General features: G+C 41.3%; 1 protein-coding gene across 6 annotated transcripts in view; it reads right to left on the reverse strand.

Moving 5' to 3' along the window:
- Window positions 1-2,394: 2,394 nt before the first annotated feature.
- The window catches only part of rimbp2 (RIMS binding protein 2), a 337,590-nt gene continuing 317,600 nt past the window's right edge, over window positions 2,395-22,384 (reverse strand). For all 6 annotated transcript variants that reach the window (XM_034169645.1, XM_034169648.1, XM_034169646.1 and 3 more), the window contains one exon: window positions 2,395-2,817. In XM_034169645.1, coding sequence (XP_034025536.1) covers window positions 2,659-2,817 — 159 coding nt within the window. In that variant the 3' untranslated portion in view covers window positions 2,395-2,658. The remainder of the gene's footprint in view (window positions 2,818-22,384) is intronic.

Genomic DNA, 22,384 nt, shown 5'->3' on the forward strand with positions numbered 1-22,384 from the left:
CACTGAGTTTCCGCGAGATTCCATGGGATCTCGTCTGTCAATCCAGGAAGTTGACATTTGAACATTTCCTGTTTTACTGTGGATTTGAAAATTGGCACTTCCTGTTTAGGATGCCCCGTACCATGAATGAGCGAGATCACAAACCATCATACAAAAAGTTTTATAGCCATAGCTGGTATATTTATTTGATTTTGAACTTTTTTAAAGATACGAAGACATGTACAATTTTGGGTTTTCTAACATTTTGAGGCCTTTGTGGAAGGCAGATACTCCAGATACACCAAAACTGCCACAATTTCTGGCATGAGCAGTTTCAAAACTGTAAGACATATAGGGAGCTCATTATTAACGTGCAAAGTTGGTAGAAAACACCATTTCATGATATGTGAACAATTCACAAAAATTTCCAAAGGCTGTAACTTCAAAAGTTTTCAAGATACAGATCTAATATTTGTCATTTCACCCTAACTTTGGAATGTGATTAACATATAAAATTGATAGAACAAAGCTGAGGGGTGACCTGGGAGTTTTTTTCAAAACGGGGTGATTTCAGATGGAATGACCCTTTAGATAAAAATCTTTTGAGCTGACATAATAGAAACAGAGTTAAAGAGGTCACCACAGGTTGTCAGACTATGGACATGATAGCGTCACTTTTCAGTGGTTGTTTGTAGCAATAGGTTTTGGCACAAACACGATTAGATTTTGGAGATTATTTATTAAGAGGTAGTATCATGACATGAATTACTTTCCACCTCTTTCAGACAGCTTCCCTGAGCTGACCTCTGACCTTGGTTTAACCCTTTCCAACAGATGAGGAGGTCAAAGCCAAATGCAAACCAGTCACTTGTTTATGGTACCAAATGGAATGTAGACAGTGAGAAAACCCAGTTCTACTGCTCCTGCTTTCAGATCAGGAAACCTCTGGGCCTGGAGCCACAGTCCAGGGTGAGGAAACAGTCTAAGTGTCTCTGGATGTGCTATTCTACACTGGAAGCACTTCTAAAGCCTTTGGAATAACATAGAACTGCAACGTATCTGAAGAAATTACAGATAACTTGGAGAAAGTCACTATGATGTGCAAACGTAGATAAAGATAAATGGAGCAATGTTGTTCTGGCATTTCCTTTGAAGGCTGGACACAGCACCATGGTGGTGGAAACAAAGTGTGTTTATTTCGACCGCCTTAAATTCAGTTTGAGAGGTCGAGTTGCTTTTTTTAATGTAAACAGTTTTTAAAACACTTTGTTAGAAGTGCCCAATAATGACCACCATTCTTTTATTTTTCATTGTTCTTCAAAATATGCAAGCATTTCTCATCATTCTTAAAAAGAGAAGATTGAGAAGATGATCAAGACTCTAAAAGAGGATTGTACATTTATGACTGAATTCTGTACATGGTTGAGTTTTGCATAGAATTCAAACTTTATGCGTTATGTTGGCAGCAGTGTAACTTTGATCTCTTGGGCGTGCAACAACGGCCTTTTAGCTTACGATGAGTCACAGCAGGAGATGTATTGCAGGAGACGGACATTGTCATGTACAACACTCAGAGAAACAACTGAAGATACCATACTTCCTGTCTAATGCACCGGCTGGGTCACCTGCAAAAACCTCACTCAGTGTTTTTGTCACACAAACACAACTTGTGGAACTTCATCACCCTGAATCTGGTGGAAATTGATACCAGTGTCATCTGCATTAGACAAGGGGAGTATAATCTTGGTATCCTCAGTTGCTCACTTACGTGATGAAAAAAGAGCCTTTAAGGTGTGAAATGAACACTCTTCTTCTGTTTTGTCAAGGGGGTGAGAAAAGGAAATCAAACAAACAAAAACAATAGTTTGCACTATGACAATGATCAGGTCTAACAGAAACATCTAATGACACCTAGTAATATTTAAATCATTGTAATATTTGTTAAAGAGCAAAAAATAACGTATATTTACATGTAATAAATAATTCTTAAATTATTTTCTAAGTCATCTTTCATTCTGTTGTACAAGAGAGCAAACAAGGTGATCATGAGCGGATACAAAAGACAACTATGCTCAATTTCTCATGATATAAAATGTAGAATTCATGCAGATCGACTATAGAACATGCTACACTACAGCCTACAGAGTTCATCTTTCAGCACATCAAAACTATTTACTCTAGTAGAAACTCAGATCCAACACACAATATATTCATAAAGCATCTGTTAGAATGTTCAACGTGTGTGTGCAAAAAATGTTAACTGCTGTTTTTTAAAGACGCAACACAACAAAGCTGCAGAAGCTTCTTGTTCTTATGCCCACTGAGAATACTTTATGAATACAGTATACACCCAGGAACTGTACAGTACTCCACTTCCCCCCTTCCACAGCAGGAAACATGAAAAACAAAAATCCCTTAGTCAAGTAATAGTCTCAAAGTTTATTGGCTTCTATTTATGTACAGTGTAAATTCAGAAGTCCCATCGTACCTTCACCAAAGAGACACACAACACACACACACACACACACACACACACACACACACACACACACACACACACACACACACACACACACACACACACACACACACACACACACACACACACACACACACAGGCACAAACACGTAATTGAAGGAGATTGAGGGAGCTGGAGAAAGCAAGTGAATGACAAAGGGCTAGTACTGCAAAGGACCATGTACCCTTTTGGTCTTTATCCGTGCTGGAGAGTCCTGGTGGTATCGAGATGGTGAGTCAGAGAGAAAAACCTCTACATCATCAGGCACTTCTTCTAAAAAGTTGGAAGGAACAAGTCCCTTGTGTCCATTAAGTTCGCCCTGAAAAAGTACAGACACACCATGACTCAAAACCCTTTCTCAACTTTACTTCCGGTCCATGAGAATTCAGACTTCCAGCTCACATGCACACTTATTTCTGTGTTTGATAGAGGCACAATCCCTCACTCAAGTGGCAGATTGTCTAGCTTCCATGCCTGCTTTCTCATCTTGTTTCCCTGTGTATGATTCCCTGTTGCTGTGCCTTGACTGCGGATCACGGGACTCTACATAGTGTGACTAATCTTTGTGTTTTGACACTCTGCCTTGGTCTCTGGTTAATATGATTGGTTTTTCCCACGTAGTTGCCTTTTGGGTGGATTTCTGATGTATTGATTCTCTGCCTAACCCTCTGGCCTGTTTCCACATGGAAATATTTGTTGAACAGACTCCTCTTTCGTTGTGTGCTGAACTCTGCCAACTCATCTACTGCTGATAAAGACTGTTTACCCTTTACACCACTGTTATTCTCTGCTATGGGGTCTCTAAATGTGCACAGACCATTAAAGTACAATCTGAGCATGCCAAACCACATGGAGAATGATCCCATTTGGGCCACCCTCATCGTTCAGGCTCAAAAATTGAACAGGTGAGGGCACCAGATAGCAGGCCTCACACAGTGATTCCTCACAGAATGTTCTTGCAAACCCCCTAGAGACTGCTGACTGATCAGAAGAACCATCAACCAGTGGCCATGCAAGAACAAGTGACAGCTTTGGTAGACTTCCCAGCCAATAATTCCAGTAGGTCTCTCTCCAGCATCAAGAGTGAGCCATCGAGTGTTACAATAGCAATCCACCCACATGCAGATTATTTTTGTGTCTTTGTGCAAGGACATTTCCCTTCCTGCCCACTTCCTATACTATGTGTAGCTCCCAGGTGGCCTTCATTATTTCCCACCTTATGTCCTATCCTAGGGAGTATTACAGTGGCAGATTGAGACAGGCAGTCCTCTGTCTGTAAGTTGGCACAATCCTTCTCAGAGGCAATGAGGTGGTGTTTGAATATGATGATGCTCCCGGATGTGTATTGTTTTTTCCAACAGGACGAATGAGTAACATTAACATAAAAGGGTGTATCTACATGCCTCCTGCTCACGTCAGATGAGAGGTGGTCTTGACCCTACAGCCCTTCTTTCAAGGTTTCAGCTGAGCCCTGGACAATGCTATCCAGTTCAGGACCTTGACAGCAGACAGTGGATAAAACATGGCCACACTCTGTGACATCTTCCGAGACAGGCTGACAAATCACATCAAGGATCACCTGGTATCAGTAGACCAGGGGTGCCCAAGTTCAGTCCTCGAGATCTACCTTCCTGACACTCTTGTCTCCCTGTTCCAACACACCTGAATCCAATGAAAGGCTCATTAAAAGCCTGCTAATGAGTCTTTCAAGTAAGAGTGTCAGGAAGGTAGATCTCGAGGACCGAACTTGGGCACCCCTGCAGTAGACCATCCTGAGGATTCTGACGTCATGGTGTCTGGCCACCACTTACAACAACACTTACACAGGAGGAAAAGTACAATGTCTCACAACTCACATGTCACCTTCTAAGCTGCCAATACTTGTGTTTCAGCCCCTGAGGAACTCATGCAGCGTGAAAATGGGTTTTGCATATACTGCAGGGCCTCAGGCACATGCTGCATTTGCAATTACAGTATATTTGCTGCCTCATTATATGAGCTTCATTATATGAAGCTCACTCATGGTACGGGGCGTCCTAAACAGGACGTGCCAATTTTCAAATCCACAGTAAAACAGGAAATGTTCAAATGTCAAACACTTCCTGGATTGAAAGACAAGATCCCATGAAATCTCATGGGAACTCGGTGGCAAGCTCATACTCAAACAGGAAGTGCCGAATTCTCACTCACAGTGAAACAGGAAATGTTCAAATGTCAAATACTTCCTGGCATGGGTGGAGCTAGAGCGGAGGCCAGGGTTTCACTGGACTTTCCTGAAATCTGATTGACACAGACGATTGACATGTCACAGCACCACACGTCTGGTTGAAAGAGCTGCATTTTCAAATCAGTGAGTCACATTGACTGCTAGGTTCCTCCTGTCCAGTAGTTGGTGCTGTGTACCACAAAAAGTTCTAATCCACTTTAGAAGAAGAAAAATGTTTGCTCCAGATTTGAACTGAACAAGTTGTTTGAACTATGGACTTCTAATCACACCAAACTTATATTGGTGAGTAAACGACCATATTTTATGACAGAAATGAGGTCCAGGTTGTTAAAAGCAGCATTTCCCCTTTAATTTGGGTTGTCTTATATACACATGTTTAAGCTAACAGACAGCAGCTTGTTCATGTTGGCTTATTAATGCAGCAGATAACTGAAACAATACTTCAAATTGTGATACAAGCATCAAATTCAACACAAATACAGCTGGAGCAAAATTAATGGAGCAACTTTGTCACCATTCGTCCTGCTTTCACCTTATAACTCCATAACATTCAGTCACAGATTGTCCAAACTATATCTTTTTGGAATCTTTATGATCAGGCAAATAATGTGGTGTAGTTTTCTATAAGATTGGAGCATCTTTTAATTTAAACCAGGGGTGGGCAACTTGTTCCGGAAAGGGCCAAGAGGGAGCAGGTTTTCACTGATTCCACCTGGTGATGTTACTGATTAATATCACTTTGAGCAGATGGAATCAGTTAATCAGTGAAATGGCTGCAAAGAAAAGCTGCACCCTCTTGGACCTTTCTGGAACAAGTTGCCCTGATTTTGACCCCTGTGTAATTCTTCAATTGACCCCTACCTCACTGCCTATTGAAAATTCAAGTGACCAATCAGTTTTTTAAGAGTTCATGTCTATGGATCATTTGTGCCAAATTTGTTGTTTGTATCACCATTTGCAGGATTCCACTCTAAATATTCTGTTATCTGCTGCACTATATATGAGATGTAAGATGTTGCTCCTCATGGTTTCTCAATTGCCCTCAAAAGTATTGGAACACTTGGTATTTCACACATTTTAATTTGTTTATTCCATTTCAAATACATTTTTTTCTAAAATTATCTTCCTTAAGTCAAACTGAAATCAAATCTCTACAACTTGATATAAATGAATTAAAAATCTAAAATCCATCTTCCTGATGAAGTGGTGTAGAGGAGGATTTTCTTAAAAAAAAAAAAGACCTGAAAGTTCAGCTACAATTTGACAGAAAGTACATTTGAGATGAAAGTCTGGATTTGATGTTTTGGTGAAAGAAACTTTTGTATTTCTTCATAATTGATGTAAATAAAGTGTTATGTGTCGGACGCAGCCCGGAGAACCGACCAGCGTTTGAAGGACCCAGTATAAAATAAGCAGAGCACGGTACAAAGGATAACAGAGTTTAATGAACATAACAGTGATGTGATAAATATAACAAAAGAGTGCGCGGTCTGGCGTGGTGGATTACGGTGCACTCCCAGCAGCACTAACGTTCCGGAGCCAGAACCAGTTCGGACCCAAGGACCCCGCCGACACTCCCCAGGTGGCCGCGACAAACCGAGTCTGTGAATGAAAAAATCATCATGTGAGTCCACACTCCACACACAGAGAGACCGCTCAAAGGTGTACAAACAGCAAACACTTCCTGGCTTAATTACTAATCAGCTTCCCACCCTGCAGGCATGGAACACCCTGTTCACAAACTCACTGCAGTGGAAGCTGATTAAACGACTACATACAGCTCAATATAATAAGGTGTGAGGGACACCACATTTACTGACTGTACAAATGTTAGTCACAAAACCTGACGTACCTCAGGAAGTGTGCTGACGAGCGTGAGACCTCACCCCCTCCTCTTTCACAGACCATGCATCAAACCTGGACGTTCTCTGCATCCACTGATGATGAGATGGCTCTCGAGACGACGATCTCACCCGTCTGGTCACAAGGTCGAGTCTCTGGCAAATACACACTGTGTACTCCAGACTTAAATGCCACCATGTTCCAATCCATGTAGATGCACCACAGCTGTGAGTCCTGACGAGCCGCAGGTGATCAGGGTGAGGTCCTAATAGCTCAGCCACTCAGTCCCAAATGCGCACCACCTGGAAGGAAAACCAAAAGACAGAAACAGAAGACTAACAAAAGCCAGCCAGGCACGCCAGCCACAACATAAAGTCCAAGACATATTCAGTGACTTGGACAGGTTTTATCAAGTTTTAGAGATTTGCTTTCAGTTTGAGTTTGAGGAAGATAATTTTAGGATTTTTTTATTCTTTTTTTTTGTTTGTTTGTTTTTATTGTATTTAAAATGGCATAAACAAATTAAAATGTGTGAAATTCCAAGTGTTCCAATACTTTTGGAGGGCACAGTATCCTAACCTTATGATGAGTGCAAAATGAGTGTGGGATTATTACTGTTTGGTTTAAGAAGGTTTCATTTTCACTGTTGCTGCACTTTGTGTCAAATCATAGTCATATCGTATATCATATTGATATGACAATTCAGTAAGGTATATCTTCTATTATACATTCCAAATCTAAAGTGGAACTCTACTAGTGTTTACTAAGGTACACATAAATATCATATACCTATAAATGATACGCCAATATGATTGGATAAAACACTAAAGAATAAATAACAATACACCCTTTTCGCGGACGGGTAATATTTTTCATACCACCCGAGTAATCAGCCAATCCGGAAAGCAGAGCGGCGCCACGACAAAGATGCGCGGTCTGAGGAACTGTGAAATACTGGTGAGTCACTATTAATAATTTCTTACGTGTCCAACCTTGTAGGTTGATCGTTAAAATTAAATTTGTTACTTCTAAAAGCCATCATAATTATTTATCGGAAAATGTTCTATTTTTTTCTACTAAGGTTTGAACTTTGAGTGTTTACATAGGAGAGAAAAGTGAGAAAATGTTAATGCCTGTTTGAGAAAAGTGTATAAAGTGTGTAGTGAGGAGTTTTACAGCCTTAAAACATCTATAATAATTGTAAAAAATAACACTGACTACTAGTAGTGGTATTTAGAACACATTATTTAGAAAGTAACTCCTGCGATAAATGAGGGACCACAGTATATGATAAAATCATTATCAAGTTGTTCACCAAAGAATATGGCTTTATACACCCTGAAGAAAACCATACACCCTGAACACCTTTTGATAACTGATAATAATATCTTTAAAAAGAAAAAAAAAGAGACAGTATTTCCACTTTGGTGACTGGTCTTGAGAACCAGGGATGGTAGGTTGAAAAGCTTTTTCATCCCATGGGAACTCTCCCTACACACAGAAGCGGCTCAAGAATATGGACAGAATGTATATAAGTGACATTTACATGACAATTTATATGATAATATTGAGATACGATCATTTGTCCATATTGTACAGCCCTACTGTCAACTAGCTGAAAACTTTGAATATTAATTTACACATACATTAAAAAATGCTTAAAGTGGCAGGGGGTTAAGAGGGCTGTAATTAGGGGGGTCAGCTGAAAAGCAAAAAAAGAAAAATGCAGAGCCCCCCAGAAGCTTAAAGGTTTTAGTCATGCTCATGGGGAGGGGGAGCAAGGTTTCAGTCATGCTAATGCTCCCAAGAACCATTTTACTGAAAAAGTCTGAAGGACCTTAAGGACATGGTTAGATGGCGAGGAGCTTTTCCAGCCATGTGAGAGGCAAATAAAGAAAAATGCTTAAAAAGGTGGGGAGTTGGGGGGGGGGGGGGTATTACAGGGGGTGTGTGCAGCTCCCCCAGCAGCTGAAAGGTTTTTGCCATGCTAATGCTCCCTTGAAGCATTTACTCAAAATAAAGTCTGAAGGACCTAAATGACATGGTGAGATGCTGATGAGCTTCACTCATTCATGTCTGCGACATATGCACAGTGGTGGGCACACTTCCGATAATCCGATAACAGATAATTATCGAAGATAATGTTTTCATTATCAGATTATCTTTTTAGATAAATTTAAAAACCATCATCGGACTAATTATCTTCCGATGAATTACCGTCCGATAACTTTTAGACCGATAACGTACTAAACTAACATGAACAGTGAAAAACATTTTTAAAACTGTTAAAGCTGTTGAGACCTACCTGTTAAAAGTTTCCTAATAGGCATGTTGTTCTACCCTCTGCAAACAGAAACCACTCTATCGTCTGTAAGCAAAGGACTGGTGACCCCCCCCCCCCCCCCAAAAAAAAAAAAATCATTTCCTTTAACACCATACTGATATAATCGCAATGTCACCAAGTCATCCAGAGGCATACATGTTTAACTTATGGTTCAAATTTTAACCACTCATTTTAGACAAGTTATTTAAAATTATTGTCATGTCTGAAGTTTATAAAGTGAAAATATCAGATATATGTTTTCGTTTTGAAGTAATGTGCTAATTTTTAAGGTTTTGTGAGCACATGCTGTGCCAGGCAGCAATGCATTATGGGTAGCATAAGGTAATCTCAGATGTTCACGACAGGACAAATGCATTTCAGACACTCTGTTCAGGGTCCACAGATAACAGCATTAAACTCTAGTGCCTAAAACTCCCGTGAATATATTCTCTGGGTTTATAGACCTTAGTGTATTTGCGTTTGTTAAATTCCACGCATCTTAAATGTAGCAGACACGGATTATCTGAACTTTTGTTTGACATTTTTTCAAGGCGGCTACTGCCATCTACTGGCCAGGAGTGTTCATGGCAGTATTAAACGTCTGGGTACATGACTGCTCTCAAAGTGTTGGTATTGTCCATTGTCCAGGCGCTTTTTGTGTGCATATATTTGTTAACTTTGTATTCTAAAACTACGGTTAGAAGTAATTCCGACTCCTTATCAGTCCACACGAACGAGGTTGGTGCATGTTTTTAGTTTTTGTGGAAGTGATGACAAGAGAATAAGGCTCCTGATTGGATAGAATTTTAATCAGTACCGCCACCCAAAGGTTTGGCAGACTAATTCCAACACATTTATACGGTTCGATGTGGATGGATTTTTTTTTAAACGACGTAGTGTGGATGAAGTTTTTTCCCCAAACTGAAAGGGTAAGATATTCGGTTTTACAAATACCCGACAACGTGTGTACATGGCCTTATGTCTGTGAAAGGCACTATATAAATAAATTTACTTACTTACTTACTAATATTGAGTGCACGTTTTACAACATCATAAAAGTTTTAAAACATGCAATTGCGATGACACTTCCTTGGCTCCGTAAAAATGCCTGTTTTTACAAATAAAAATGGAATATTTTACAAAAGCACATTTATCTTTAAACCAACACACGACACACGTCACATTAACATGTTGGTTTACATAATGGATTACTGAACCAATCACTGTTTAGCACTTTTACCCAGAATGCTCTGCGGTCTGTGTTTGTTACAAAACCTCAGAATTAGTGCCTTATTCATCATTAAACGATATATGTTATATTTTAACTTTGTACAAATGACAGAATTGACATTAATGGAGTTATTCTATCAGCATTTTCAAAAAAACATAAGTTAGTATGACTTTATTTTTCAAGACCTCCACCTGACTGGAGTGTTGAAATTGACAGGGAGCTGGCCTTATGGTTGCTCTTGGTGTGTCTCTGTGGTGGGAGTGCTGTTGCAAACAAGAGCTTCCAGCAGGAGCAGAATGTTGAAAGAAAAAATGATTATGATTAGTAAAGAGTTGATTTTGTGGTTGCTCTCAGGATTTGTCTGTGCTGCTTCCTGCAGGGAGCAGCATGGTCAAACATTATTGCTTATTCTTTAAGTCTTTTACCGCTTTTGATGCTTTCAAAAGCGATCGTGTTAAAAATCAATTTCAGCTCTTTAGTTACTGCAAATGTCCCATAGACAACACCGGAATTTATCAGTTATCGATTATCTGTAACTTCCGATACATTTTTGGGTGGTTTATCGGTTTATCTTTATCAAAGATAACTTTTCAGTTATCTTATTATCTGTTATCGAAGTTAATTTTTTGGTTATCTGTGCCCACCACTGCATATGCATATTATCATTTATCACACTATTATTATTTATCACATATTATCATTTATCAACTATTATTTATCACATATTATCATTTATCAACTCAGGATGCTGAGTTGGCTTTTCAGGACCTTAAGGACAACTTCTCATTGGCCCCCATTCTGACCACGCTGGATGTGTCTTAACAACTTATTGTTGAGTTTAATGCCTACAGTGTGGGAATGGGGCTGTGTTGTCACAGCACTCAATGAAATATAGTCGGGTGGAAAATATCACGTTGATTATAATTAACCCCACCTGTGGGTATTTCCGTAATTGGGGATAACCCTGGGATCATGTGAGACTTTTGGAGCTATATAAGAGACTATGAGATACAGGACATCATCTCAGCTCGACGTCCTGGTTGTGACGTGCAGCGGTTGCCTGGTATGGATTTTCCCAGAGCGCCAAGTTAAATTAACTATTTTTCTGTTGATTATGAGAAACATGGTGTCGTATGCCGGTGAGAGGATTTATTGTCTGTATATGCTGCTGTTCTGTTTTAAGATGATCGTGATGGGTCGGGGTTCAGAGGAACCCGGATGTTGGTTGGTAGCAGCAGGGTGCACGCTCACGCCTGTCACATAGGCCATAGTTAAGAACCATGTTATTTGGAGGACATTTGCTTTGTTTGTGAGAGGCGCAGTGTACCTCAACTGTTACAGTCCTTCTGTATTCGTCACCAGCTAGAGGGTGAGGATTTTTTTTGAGTCCTCGCACGTATTGTCCCAGATTCTTTAGCCATCAAACAAAAACCAGATGCAGTAACTGATACAAAAACAGCAGTCAGAGATCAGTTTGTAGAGAGAGTTGGACATGCTGCTCTTAAGAGAGCTTCGAAAAATGGTGAGGGAGAAACTAGGTTCCACACTTCTTGATGTGCGCCAGAAAGCTGTTGCTTAGTTCCAAGAAGACAGACCCAGTAACACTGGATCTGCCAAAAGCAGGAGCATCTTGTGTGACAGTGCAGATGAGGGAAGCCAGGGTACAAAAGTCATCAGATGACTTTAAGGATTTCCTCTATAGAAGCTATTGGAGTGCGAGTGAATGCAGTGAGGGAAAGTGCCAGTGTCAGAGAAAGGTCATACAGAGGTGAGAAACCCAGACCAAAGTTTCAGTTCAGAGAAGAGGGAAAGCCTGTCTATTTTAAGTGCAGTGTAATGGGACACGTTGCTAGGGAATGCAAATCATTCAAGCAAGGAAGTCATTCCACTGCCAGTAATGTGCCTGATCAGGGAAAACCTGCTTCCTAGGTTGCCAGGAGCCGGGCAATCTGGAGTGAGTCAAAGGCTCAAGGACCCTTACTCATGAGAAGTTTGTTGAATGTGCAGTTGGTAAGTGTCTTGAGATTGAAATCGAGGTGGCTGGAGTTAAGACTTGCCTCCAATCTCAATTCTCTTTTGTACCCCTTCCCCTTCCCCTTGGCCCTACCCCTACGCCTACCCCTTTAAAACAAGGGGTAAGGTGAAGGTGTATGCCTCTAGCCCTATGAATTGAGACACCCCTTCACCTTAGGAGAAAAAAAAAAACTGCCCTTGTCAAACTGCCGTCTTCACTGTTTGTTAACATGGCAACTGAAACACAACTTGTTTCAGTAGCCTGTTTGCTCTTTTTATTTTCTCGCCTTTCTGCATAAATGCAAAGAAATAGAAGTCGCAGATTTCTCTGACGCATCGCAATCAGGTCAATTAATTTAATTAATTCACAATTTATAATAATAATTATTAGTATTAATAATTAATTAAATGGTAAATGGACTGCATTTATATAGCACTTTTCCATCTGCATCAGACGCTCAAAGCACTTTACAATTATGCCTCACATTCACCCTGATGTCAGGGTGCTGCCATACAAGGCGCTCACTACACACCGGGAGCAATAGGGGATTAAAGACCTTGCCTAAGGGCCCTTAGTGATTTTCCATTCAGGCTGGGATTTGAACCCATGATCTTCTGGTCTCAAGCCCAACACCTTAACCACTAGACCATCACCACCCCTAATTAATTAATTAGTAATGAATTAATGCTAATACTACTAATAATAATTAGTCAATAATAGTAATAATTAATATTGTTTTATTAATAATTAATTGATTGATTAGTAATTGAAATTAGTAATTAAAATAAATAAACACTTGAAATATATCAGTCTGTGTGCAGTGAGTGTATACATTATACAAGTTTGACTTTTTGAATGGAATGACTGAAATACGAGTAAATCAACTTTTTCATGATATTCTAATTATATGACCAGCACCTGTATGTATGTTCTGGGCTGCATCTAGTTCTGTTAAACTTATATTTCTTTTTCAGATTCTCCCATTTTTTTGCATCCAGCCCTATTTCCTTTAGAAATGTCTTTGACAAATAATATCAGTCTGTCAGGACGTCAGGTTATGTGTTACACATGTACATGTGTGTGTAGATATTTTACAACATTGATGAAACTTGTCCTCATTTTCTGCCTCATTTTCTTATTAGGAGTCGAGTGTGTTCAGGGCTCCCTGTTTGTTTACTAAATACACACACGTGTTACAGACCTTGAAATCCAACAGCAGGGGGCGCTATTGTCCAAAGATTTATGAACATACAAATTAACCTGCTTATCCTTTATCATGATTTTCTTCTTTGTGAGATATAAAAGTGTCTTATCGTAGCGTTTGTGTGTATTTGCATTATAACGCCTCAGCGCACGAGCGAAGTTACGATATTCTTCAGAACGACAATATATGCAACATGCATCCAGCAGCAGACACGCTGTTGTCATAGACAACTGTCTGTAAAGTTTTTGGAAAGTTATAACTTTCTAAACAGCGTAATCTGTAATGAAAGCCGCTTAACTGAGGCTAAGTCATTGTCAATCCCTTACATAGGTTACATTGAAATAGATGTGCAAGCGTGAGGTTAAATGTGCTGGAGTGAAGTTTTTGGTAGTGAGGGATCCATCCCTAGGCCAAGTAGGGCCAGAGAAGCTAGAGCTGCTTTCAGGTAGACGCAAGGTAGGACAGTGGGATAGAGGGGAAGCTCACGGGTCAGAATGAATATGATAAAGGGATGCAGAGAGTTGGCCATTGCTAGTTTTGACACCTTCCTTGGAGGAGAGCTTAACACAGTTTGGAGGGAAGCTTTCCAGACAGTGCAAACCTGTGAGCCTATTTAAAAGGCATCTGCTGCAGGCATCTGCTGTTAGGAACACAGTTCATGTGCCCGCAGCATTAGTTGCAAAAGTGTATGTGAGAGGGCGTCAGAAACCTTCAGATGATCAGACCTTAATGCTGCTTGAACCCACCAACATACCCCTACCACCTGGCCTTGTTGTTGTTCTGACCCTAGTTGAGACTAATAAGCAGATGTTTCCAGTCAAAGTGGTGAATTCTCACAAGAGGATTTGTGGTTGGCACCTAGAACCAGACTGGGGGTGCTGAGCCAAGTTGAGTGTGTTGAAGAGGGTACTGAGGTACAATTCAATTGCATCTCAGCTGACCATGAGGAAGTGTCAGTGGACCAGAAGGAGGTTAAAGTATCCGATGATGAACATCAGTTAGTGTTAGAGCAGCTAATGTTGGTGGTTTACCAGAGGAGCAGGCTAAGCTCTATTACACACACTGGCACCAGAAAAGAAACGCTGTTGGCCTGGGCATTTGCCAGAGATTATCTATGCCTACAGTGTTAATCCTCATGCCACCACAGGACACTCACCATACTACCTCCTGTTCGGAGTGCACCCATACCTTCCTGTGGATGCATTGTTAGGCCAGGAACAGGTGTGGGACAGGAAACATGACTGGTTAGTGATTCATCAGGAACAGTTAAATAAGGCACACGATAGAGCCAAACGACATGCTGAGCATAAAGGAGCTTGTTGACCCACATGGTAGAAACAAGATCCAGGATGCCTGGAGTCCTGTAGTGTATAGGGTTGTTGATGTGCAGGGCAGCACATATACAGTGGAGTCAGTGGAGGGTGTTCTCTCAAAAACAGTCCACAGAGAAAACCTTAGGCCTAGTGTTGGTCCAGTTCCTGTACCCAGGAAAAGGTAAGTTACTGGTCCCCCTTCTCAAGCACCCTTTTCGACCAAGGTTACTGAGGGTTTGATCAGGGAGAAGAGGAACAAAGGGATGATGATTCTGGTCAGAACAGTGAAGTGTTACAGCCTGTAGATGTTGAGGAGTTTGGGGTTATGGAACCTGCTGTTACTGTATGTAGGTGTGAGCAAGGGATAGCTGTTCCTGTGACTTACAGCGGGTTGGCTAGGGATATAGAGGCTACAGTACCCACTCCAATACCTCGCAGGAGAAAGAGAGCAAATAATGGGGTACATCTGAACCCTTACCACCTCCCTAGGTCAGCATGCAATGCGATCACTTTAAGTTTGGACACCCTGTAACAGTTATTGACCAGTATGGGTGCTATGATTTTGAGAGAAGCTGTTAATGAAGTGAACTGTATGAATTAAGTCACTGGGATGTTGACTTTATAGAGGGGGAGAATGTAACCAGGTTGAACTTTGATTATAATTAACACCACCTGGGTGCATTTCTGTATTCAGGGATACCCCTGGGATCACAAAGGTTTGGGGGCTATATAAGAGGCTATGAGATGTAGGACATCATCTTGGCTCACCTTCCTGTTTACGATGTACAACGGTTGCCTGGTATGGATGTTCGCGGAGAGTTAAGGTAAATTAACTATTTTTGTGTTGTTTACGGGAAGCATGGTGTTGTATGTTGGTGAGAGGATTTATTGTGTGTATAAGTTGCTGTTTTGTTTTAAGATGACCGTGACGGTGGTGGTCTGGGGGAACACGGAAGTCAGTTGGTAGCAGCAGGGCACACTCTCACGCCGTCACGTAACCCATAGTTGAGAGCCGTGTTCTTGGCGGGACATGTGCTTTGTTTGTAACGAGTTTTGTTTGTAGAGTTTGTTGCAGAAAATGTTTAAATGTCTTAACTGAGGACAGTTTGCTGTCCTTCAGAAGAGAACTGCTACAGTTATTTTTCTTTCCGTGTTAAGTATTTTTCTTTCCTCATTTAAGTATTCCTTTTCCTGGTTTTATGCTTTTTAATAAAAAAAGAGTAATTTTTTATAGTTTTCACTTAGCATAATAAATTGTAATTCTTTCACTGATTTATTTGAATGTGGCCAGTTTCTGCAGACATGTCCATAAGGAGCATAGAGGGAGATGTTTTGTGAACCTGATACCTGTGACTACATTGGATGACATTAAAATTGAGGATGCCCCACTGACTGTTCCTGCAACATCAAATATTTTGTGTCTGCTACCAGTGGTGGACACAGATAACCAAAAAATTAACTTCAATAACAGATAATCAGATAACTGAAATGCAATCTTTGATAAAGATAAAACGATAAACCACCCAAAAATGTATCAGAAGTTACAGATAACTGATGAATTCCAGCATTGTCTCTGGTACATTTGCAACGACTAACAACCTGAATTTGAGTTTTAACACCACGATCGCTTTTGGAAGCATCAAAAGCGACAACAGACCCAAACAATGAGCCCACACTTGTATGTTTGAACATCCTGCTGGAAGTTCTTGTTTACTACATGGCTTCCAGAACAGCAGCAGCAAGCTGAGAGCAGCCACAAAGCCAGCTCTCTACCCAATCACAACACTTCGGTCAGGCGGAGGTCTTGGAAAATAAAGGCATGCTGACTTATGGTTTGGTGTGAATCCTGATAGAATAACTCCATTAATGTCAATTCTGTCATTTGTACAAAGTTAAAATATAACATACGAGGTCTATTAGAAAAGTAAACCTTATTATTTTTTATTTTTTTCAAAAACCATATGGATTTGAATCACGTGTGATTACATCAGACATGCTTGAACCCTCGTGGGCATGCGAGAGTTTTTTCACGCCTGTCAGTTACGTCATTCGCCTGTGGGCAGTCTTTGAGTGAGGAGTCGTCCACCCGCTCCTCGATTTTTTTTCATTGTTTAGGAATGGCTCAGAGACTGCTGCTTTGTTTGATAAAATTTTTTTCAAAACTGTAAGGCACAACTGAGTGGACACCATTCAATAAATTCAGCTGGTTTTCGGTAAAAATTTTAACGGCTGATGAGAGATTTTGGTCTGGTAGTGTCGCTTTAAGGACGGCCCACGGCGCCTGATGGCGATCTGCGCTTCAAGGCGGCAGCGTCTCGCCGTTTCAAGTTGAAAACTTCCACATTTCAGGCTCTGTTGACGCAGTAAGTCGTCAGAGAACAGAGAACTTTCAGAAGAAGTCGGCATGAGGAGTTTATTCGGACATTCCATTGTTAACGGTCATTTTGTAATGAAAGAACGTGCGGGCAGAGTCGCATGTCGGGCCGGACCCGACCGCGGGGGGTCGCGGCAGGAAAAACACCTCCGTTGGAAACCTTAACGGGCAAGTTGGAACATGCCCAAGCTGTTAAACAATTTCTCAGTTACTCACTTGTTGAAAGCCATTAAAAGCCGCCTGAATTCTACAAATGGTTTTCAACACGGAGGTGTTTTCCTGTCGCGGCGCACACAGATTTGCGAGTCGTCACGGAAATGACTCGGCGAATTTGCGCGTACGTCTTTCATTAAAAAAATGTCCTTAAACAGTGGAATGTCCACATAAATTCCTCATGCCGGCCTCTTCTGAATCTTCTCTGTTCTCTCACGATGTCCTGGGTGAATTAAGCCTTAAATTAGGATGGTTTCAGCTCGAAACAGGCCGACGACAGTGCCTGGAAGCGCTGCAGGACGTCCCGCTCCGTGGGAAGTCCTTACACCGACAGAAACACCCCATAATCTCTCATCAGCTGTTAAACTTTTCACAGAAACCCGCTTAATTTCTCGAATAGTGTCCACTCGGATATTCCTCACAGGTCCAGAAAAAATTTTGATAAAGCAACGCGCGCCGTCTCGAGCAGCGTGTGAAACAAAGGAAGTCAGCCGAGAGGGCGGGACCACATCTCACTCAAGGCCTGCCCACAGGGAAATGACGTCACCGACACGCGTGAAAAAACTCACGCATGCGCACGAGGGTTCAAGCATGATTGGTGGTAATCGCATGCATTCAAATCCATATAGTTAAAAAAAAATAAAAGGGTCGGTTTATTATCTAGAGACCTCGTATATCTTATAATGTTGAATAGTGCACTAATTCTGAGGTTTTGTAACAAACACAGACAAACACTGATTGGTTCAGTCATTCATTATGTAAACGAGCACGTTAATGTGACATGTGTCGTGTGTTGGTGTTTACAGATAAATGTGCTTTTGTAAAATATTACATTTTTTATTTATTTTTATGGAGCCCTGGAAGTGTAATCGCAAAATGTTTTGCATGTGGAGAGAATGTGCACTCATTTTATTAGTGCTGTGCTCACGTTTTATGATGTAAAACGTGCAGTCAATATTGTCTTGACACATAAATGTTGGCTTTACACTGTGCGAGTTTTGGCCCTTTTTCAGCTGATTTTTCATCCATCCATCCATTTTCTTCAGCTTTATCCGGAGTCGGGTCGCGGGGGCAGCAGCTCAAGCAAAGCCACCCAGACCTCCCGATCCACACACACCTCCCCCGGCTCCGCCGGGGGACCCCAAGGCGTTCCCAAGCCAGCCGAGAGATGTAGTCCCTCCAGCTTCACACTCTGATTTTTCATTCGTACAAGAATTTTTTGGACCGAGTTTCAGGTTAATCGCGTGTCCTGCATCGTGTAGTGTACATGGAGTAACAAGCTGCATTTAACATCTCACAACCACCTCCTGATCACCGATCGTATGGTCAAATGAAAATCAAACTTGTTTGATATTATTGTGGTCGGCTGTCGTGAGGGTATCCTGCTGATGAAGAGCTACAAGCGTCCAACCACTGGCAACTGTGCATGTGCAAACACTGCAGATCTGTCGTGATGTTTTTTTTGTTGTTCTTGTTTTGTTTGTTTTTAAACTTTGATGTCTCCCATTGAGAGTTTTTGTAAATTAAGTCTGGAAAAAAGCTTACGTTTTGCTTCTGGAAACACGAGTCTGACGTGTGGTTTTTGAATGTACAATGTGTATGAGAACATAAATCGTGCACTCTGAACTTTTACACCGTGCGTTTCTGTTGAACAGTTTGAACTGAAACCGAGTACAGTGATTAAAATATCATACAGTGTCTGCTCAGCTTCCAGACAAATACCTGCCATGAACTGCCATGAACACTACTGGCCAGTAGATGGCAGTAGAGGCCTTGAAAACTTGCCAAAACAAAATTCCAGATAATCCGTGTCTGCTACATTTAAGATGGGTGGAATTTAACAAACGCAAATACAATAACATCTATAAACCCAGAGAATATATTCACGAGGGTTTTAGGCACTAGAGTTTAATGCTGTTCTCCGTAGAGCCTGATCAGAGTGTCTGAAATGCATTTGTCCTGTCCTGTCCTGTCCTGTCCTGTCGTGAACATACTGAGATTACCCTGTCGTACCCATAATGCACTGCTGGGCATGTGCTCACTAAAACCTTAAAAATTACCACATTACTTTAAAACTAAAACATATCAGATATTTTCACTTTATAAAACTTCAGATGTGACAGTAATTTTAAATAACTTGTCTGGTTGTTTGGTTAAAATTTGAACCATAAGTTAAAAATGTATGCCTCTGGATGACTTGGGTGATATTGCCAGTATATCAGTATGGTGTTAAAAGATTTTTTTTTTTTTTTTTTTTTGTGATCAGTTCTCCTTTGCCTGCAGAGGATAGAGTGGTTTCTCCTGGAAGCAGCTCTCTTCTGTTTACAGAGTGTGGAACTATACATCTGTTAGGAAACTTTTAATCAGCTCAACTGATTTTAAATTTTAAAAATGTTTGCTGCTGTTCAGCTTTGTTTACTACATTATCGGTCTAAAAGTTATCGGACAAAAAATTGTTGGAAGATAATTACTCCGATAATGGTTTTCAAACTTATCTAAAAAGATAATCCGATAATGAAAACATTATCTTCAGCAATTATCTGTTATCGGATTATCAGAACTGTGCCCACCACTGTCTGCTACCTAAAACCCGTGTGGAACTTCTTAAACCTAAACCTAATTTTAGGCTTATATGCTACTCTAGAACCACCTCCAAATCCAAATAGTCTCATTGTCAACCCCACTGAGGCCATTAGTTTGGGTCTCATTAACATAAGGTCACTGTTCTCAAAATCACTGTAGATAAAGGATCTAATTATGGAACACCACTTAGATATGATTGGTTTATGTGAAACCTGGCTTAAACCTGCTGCTATCCTCCCCTTAAATGAAGCAAGGTGGGGATGTTGCTCAAACCCCTGGTGAAAAAAACCCAACTTGGATCCGGAGGTGCTCTCTAACTACCGGCCGATTTCCCACCTTCCGTTCCCCTCTGTGGTGCTGGAAAAAGGTTGAAAGGTTCCAGTCTGGTTTTCACTCTGCTCATAGCACAGAGACAGCCCCGGTTGAGGGTCACCAATGACCTTCTTATGGCAGTTGATGCCGGTTTCCCCTCCTTGCTTATCGTTCTTAACCTGACAGCTTCTTTTGAGAGTGTTGATCACTCCAGCTCTTGTGGCTCTAAAACTCCAGCTTTTGTGGCTTCAGTTTTATTCTTCTCTACAAGAGTCAAGACAGAAGTCAGACTTCCAGAGCAAAAATTTTTAGGTGAGGAAGCTTCTGCGATTTGAAGCGAAATGTCCTCACGTCAAGCAACCCAGTCCAGTCGAAGATTCAAACTTCTCTACTATGGAAACCACCTGGACAACTGACAGCCTACACAGAAACATTGCGACGAACTGTGGGCATGAGGCCCTGGCACTGGTACGTAAGCTGGAAAAGACTGCTAAAAAATAGCTAACTTTAGAAACCACTTATGATTTAACCTGAGATGAAAACAAAACAATATTATTCCCAAATGCATGAAGCAAAAGGCATTAAAAGCAGGTCACACAGCAGAAAAGATCCAGCACAGTTACCTTAGGAGGATTTTGGGTCTTAGAATTAGAAGGCTTCATTTTAAAATATTAGACCTCCAAAATAATCTTGATAGTCTTCACAAAAGGTTAGAAACCTTAGTGGGGGAAGAGGCCCATAATAAGATCACAAAGTTCATAGTTAAAATTCAAATGGCTGAGCATTTAAAAAGTAAGGAGCGGCAAATCAGGAAGTTTCACAACCTTTTAGTGCAGAAAAGGCGTACTTTCAGTGGGAGTAGTTTTAAAGATACACCCAGACAAATTAGTGACAACAGGGAAACTTGGGTAAAGAATCTGTCCGACAGGGTTCTTACACAGACAGAAAAGGATGTGCTCGCTAAAGGACTAAATTTCTCAGTGACCCCTAAACATATACCGACAGTAGATTACATCACTGCAGTAGTTTGTCAGAGTCAGAAGCTGGGGACCTCCAACTAAGAGTCACAGCAGTGCTGAACACCGCTAAGCCTCCTCCATCCAACATCACAGGAGAAGAACAGAAAGCTCTGTGATCACTGCAGAAGGACCAAGGCATCCTTATCCTCCCAGCGGATAAAGGCAGATGCACGGTGGTCCTGAACACATTGGACTACGATGCCAAGATCAACAACTTGCTCAGTGACTCCAGTACATACGAACGTCTGAAGAGAGACCCCACGAGCGGCTATAAGAAGAAAATCATTAGCTACCTCCAAAACCTGAAGAAAGAGGGACTCATCGACAGGCAGACTGTACCCTGGGCCACTCCATGCATCTATGGACGGCCCAAAATCCACAAACAGGACGTGCCACTCAGGCCTATTGTATGTAGCACAGATTCCATCACATACAATTTGGCCAAGCACCTCAAGTGGATTTTGGCTCCTCTAGTGGGTAACTCAGACTACCATTTTGTGAACAAGATCAAGGACCTGCAGCTGGAGGTAGATGAAACTATGGTGTCATTTGACGTGACATCGTTGTTCACCTGCATCCCCACCGCTGAGGCCATCTCAGCTGTGAGGCAGAGACTGCTGGAGGATAGGTCTCTACTTGAAAGGACCAAACTCACACCAGACCACATCTGCCAACTCTTGGAGATCTGTCTTAACACCACGTTTTTCCTGTTTAGGGGGAATTACTACAGGCAGATCCATGGTCGTGCAATGGGGTCTCCGGTATCCCCCATTGTGGCCAATCTGTACATGGAGCGAGTGGAGAAGACAGCCTTGATGTCTTTCACGGGCTTCTCTCCCAGTTACTGGTTCAGATATGTTGATGACACATGGGTTAAAATCAAGCAACAGGAGGTTGAGGACTTTACAGAACACATCAACTCGGTGGATTCCAATATCAAGTTCACACGTGAGGTTGCCAGAAACAACCATTTAGCCTTCTTGGACTGTGATGTTACGATTGGAGAGAACAGGCAGCTCCAGACAGGGGTTTACAGAAAACCCACTCACACTGACCAATATCTGTTCTTTGGCTCAAACCACCCCCTTGAACACAAGCTCAGGGTGATCAGGACTCTTCAACACAGAGCCCTACAGGTGCCCACAACTGCAGAGGGAAGGGCTAAAGAACAACAACTTGTACAGAAAGCCCTCACAGTATGTGGGTACCCACGATGGTCCCTGGACAAAGT

The sequence above is a fragment of the Thalassophryne amazonica genome, chromosome 5, assembly GCF_902500255.1.
Source record: "Thalassophryne amazonica chromosome 5, fThaAma1.1, whole genome shotgun sequence".
In the NCBI taxonomy this organism is placed as follows: Eukaryota; Metazoa; Chordata; class Actinopteri; order Batrachoidiformes; family Batrachoididae; genus Thalassophryne; species Thalassophryne amazonica.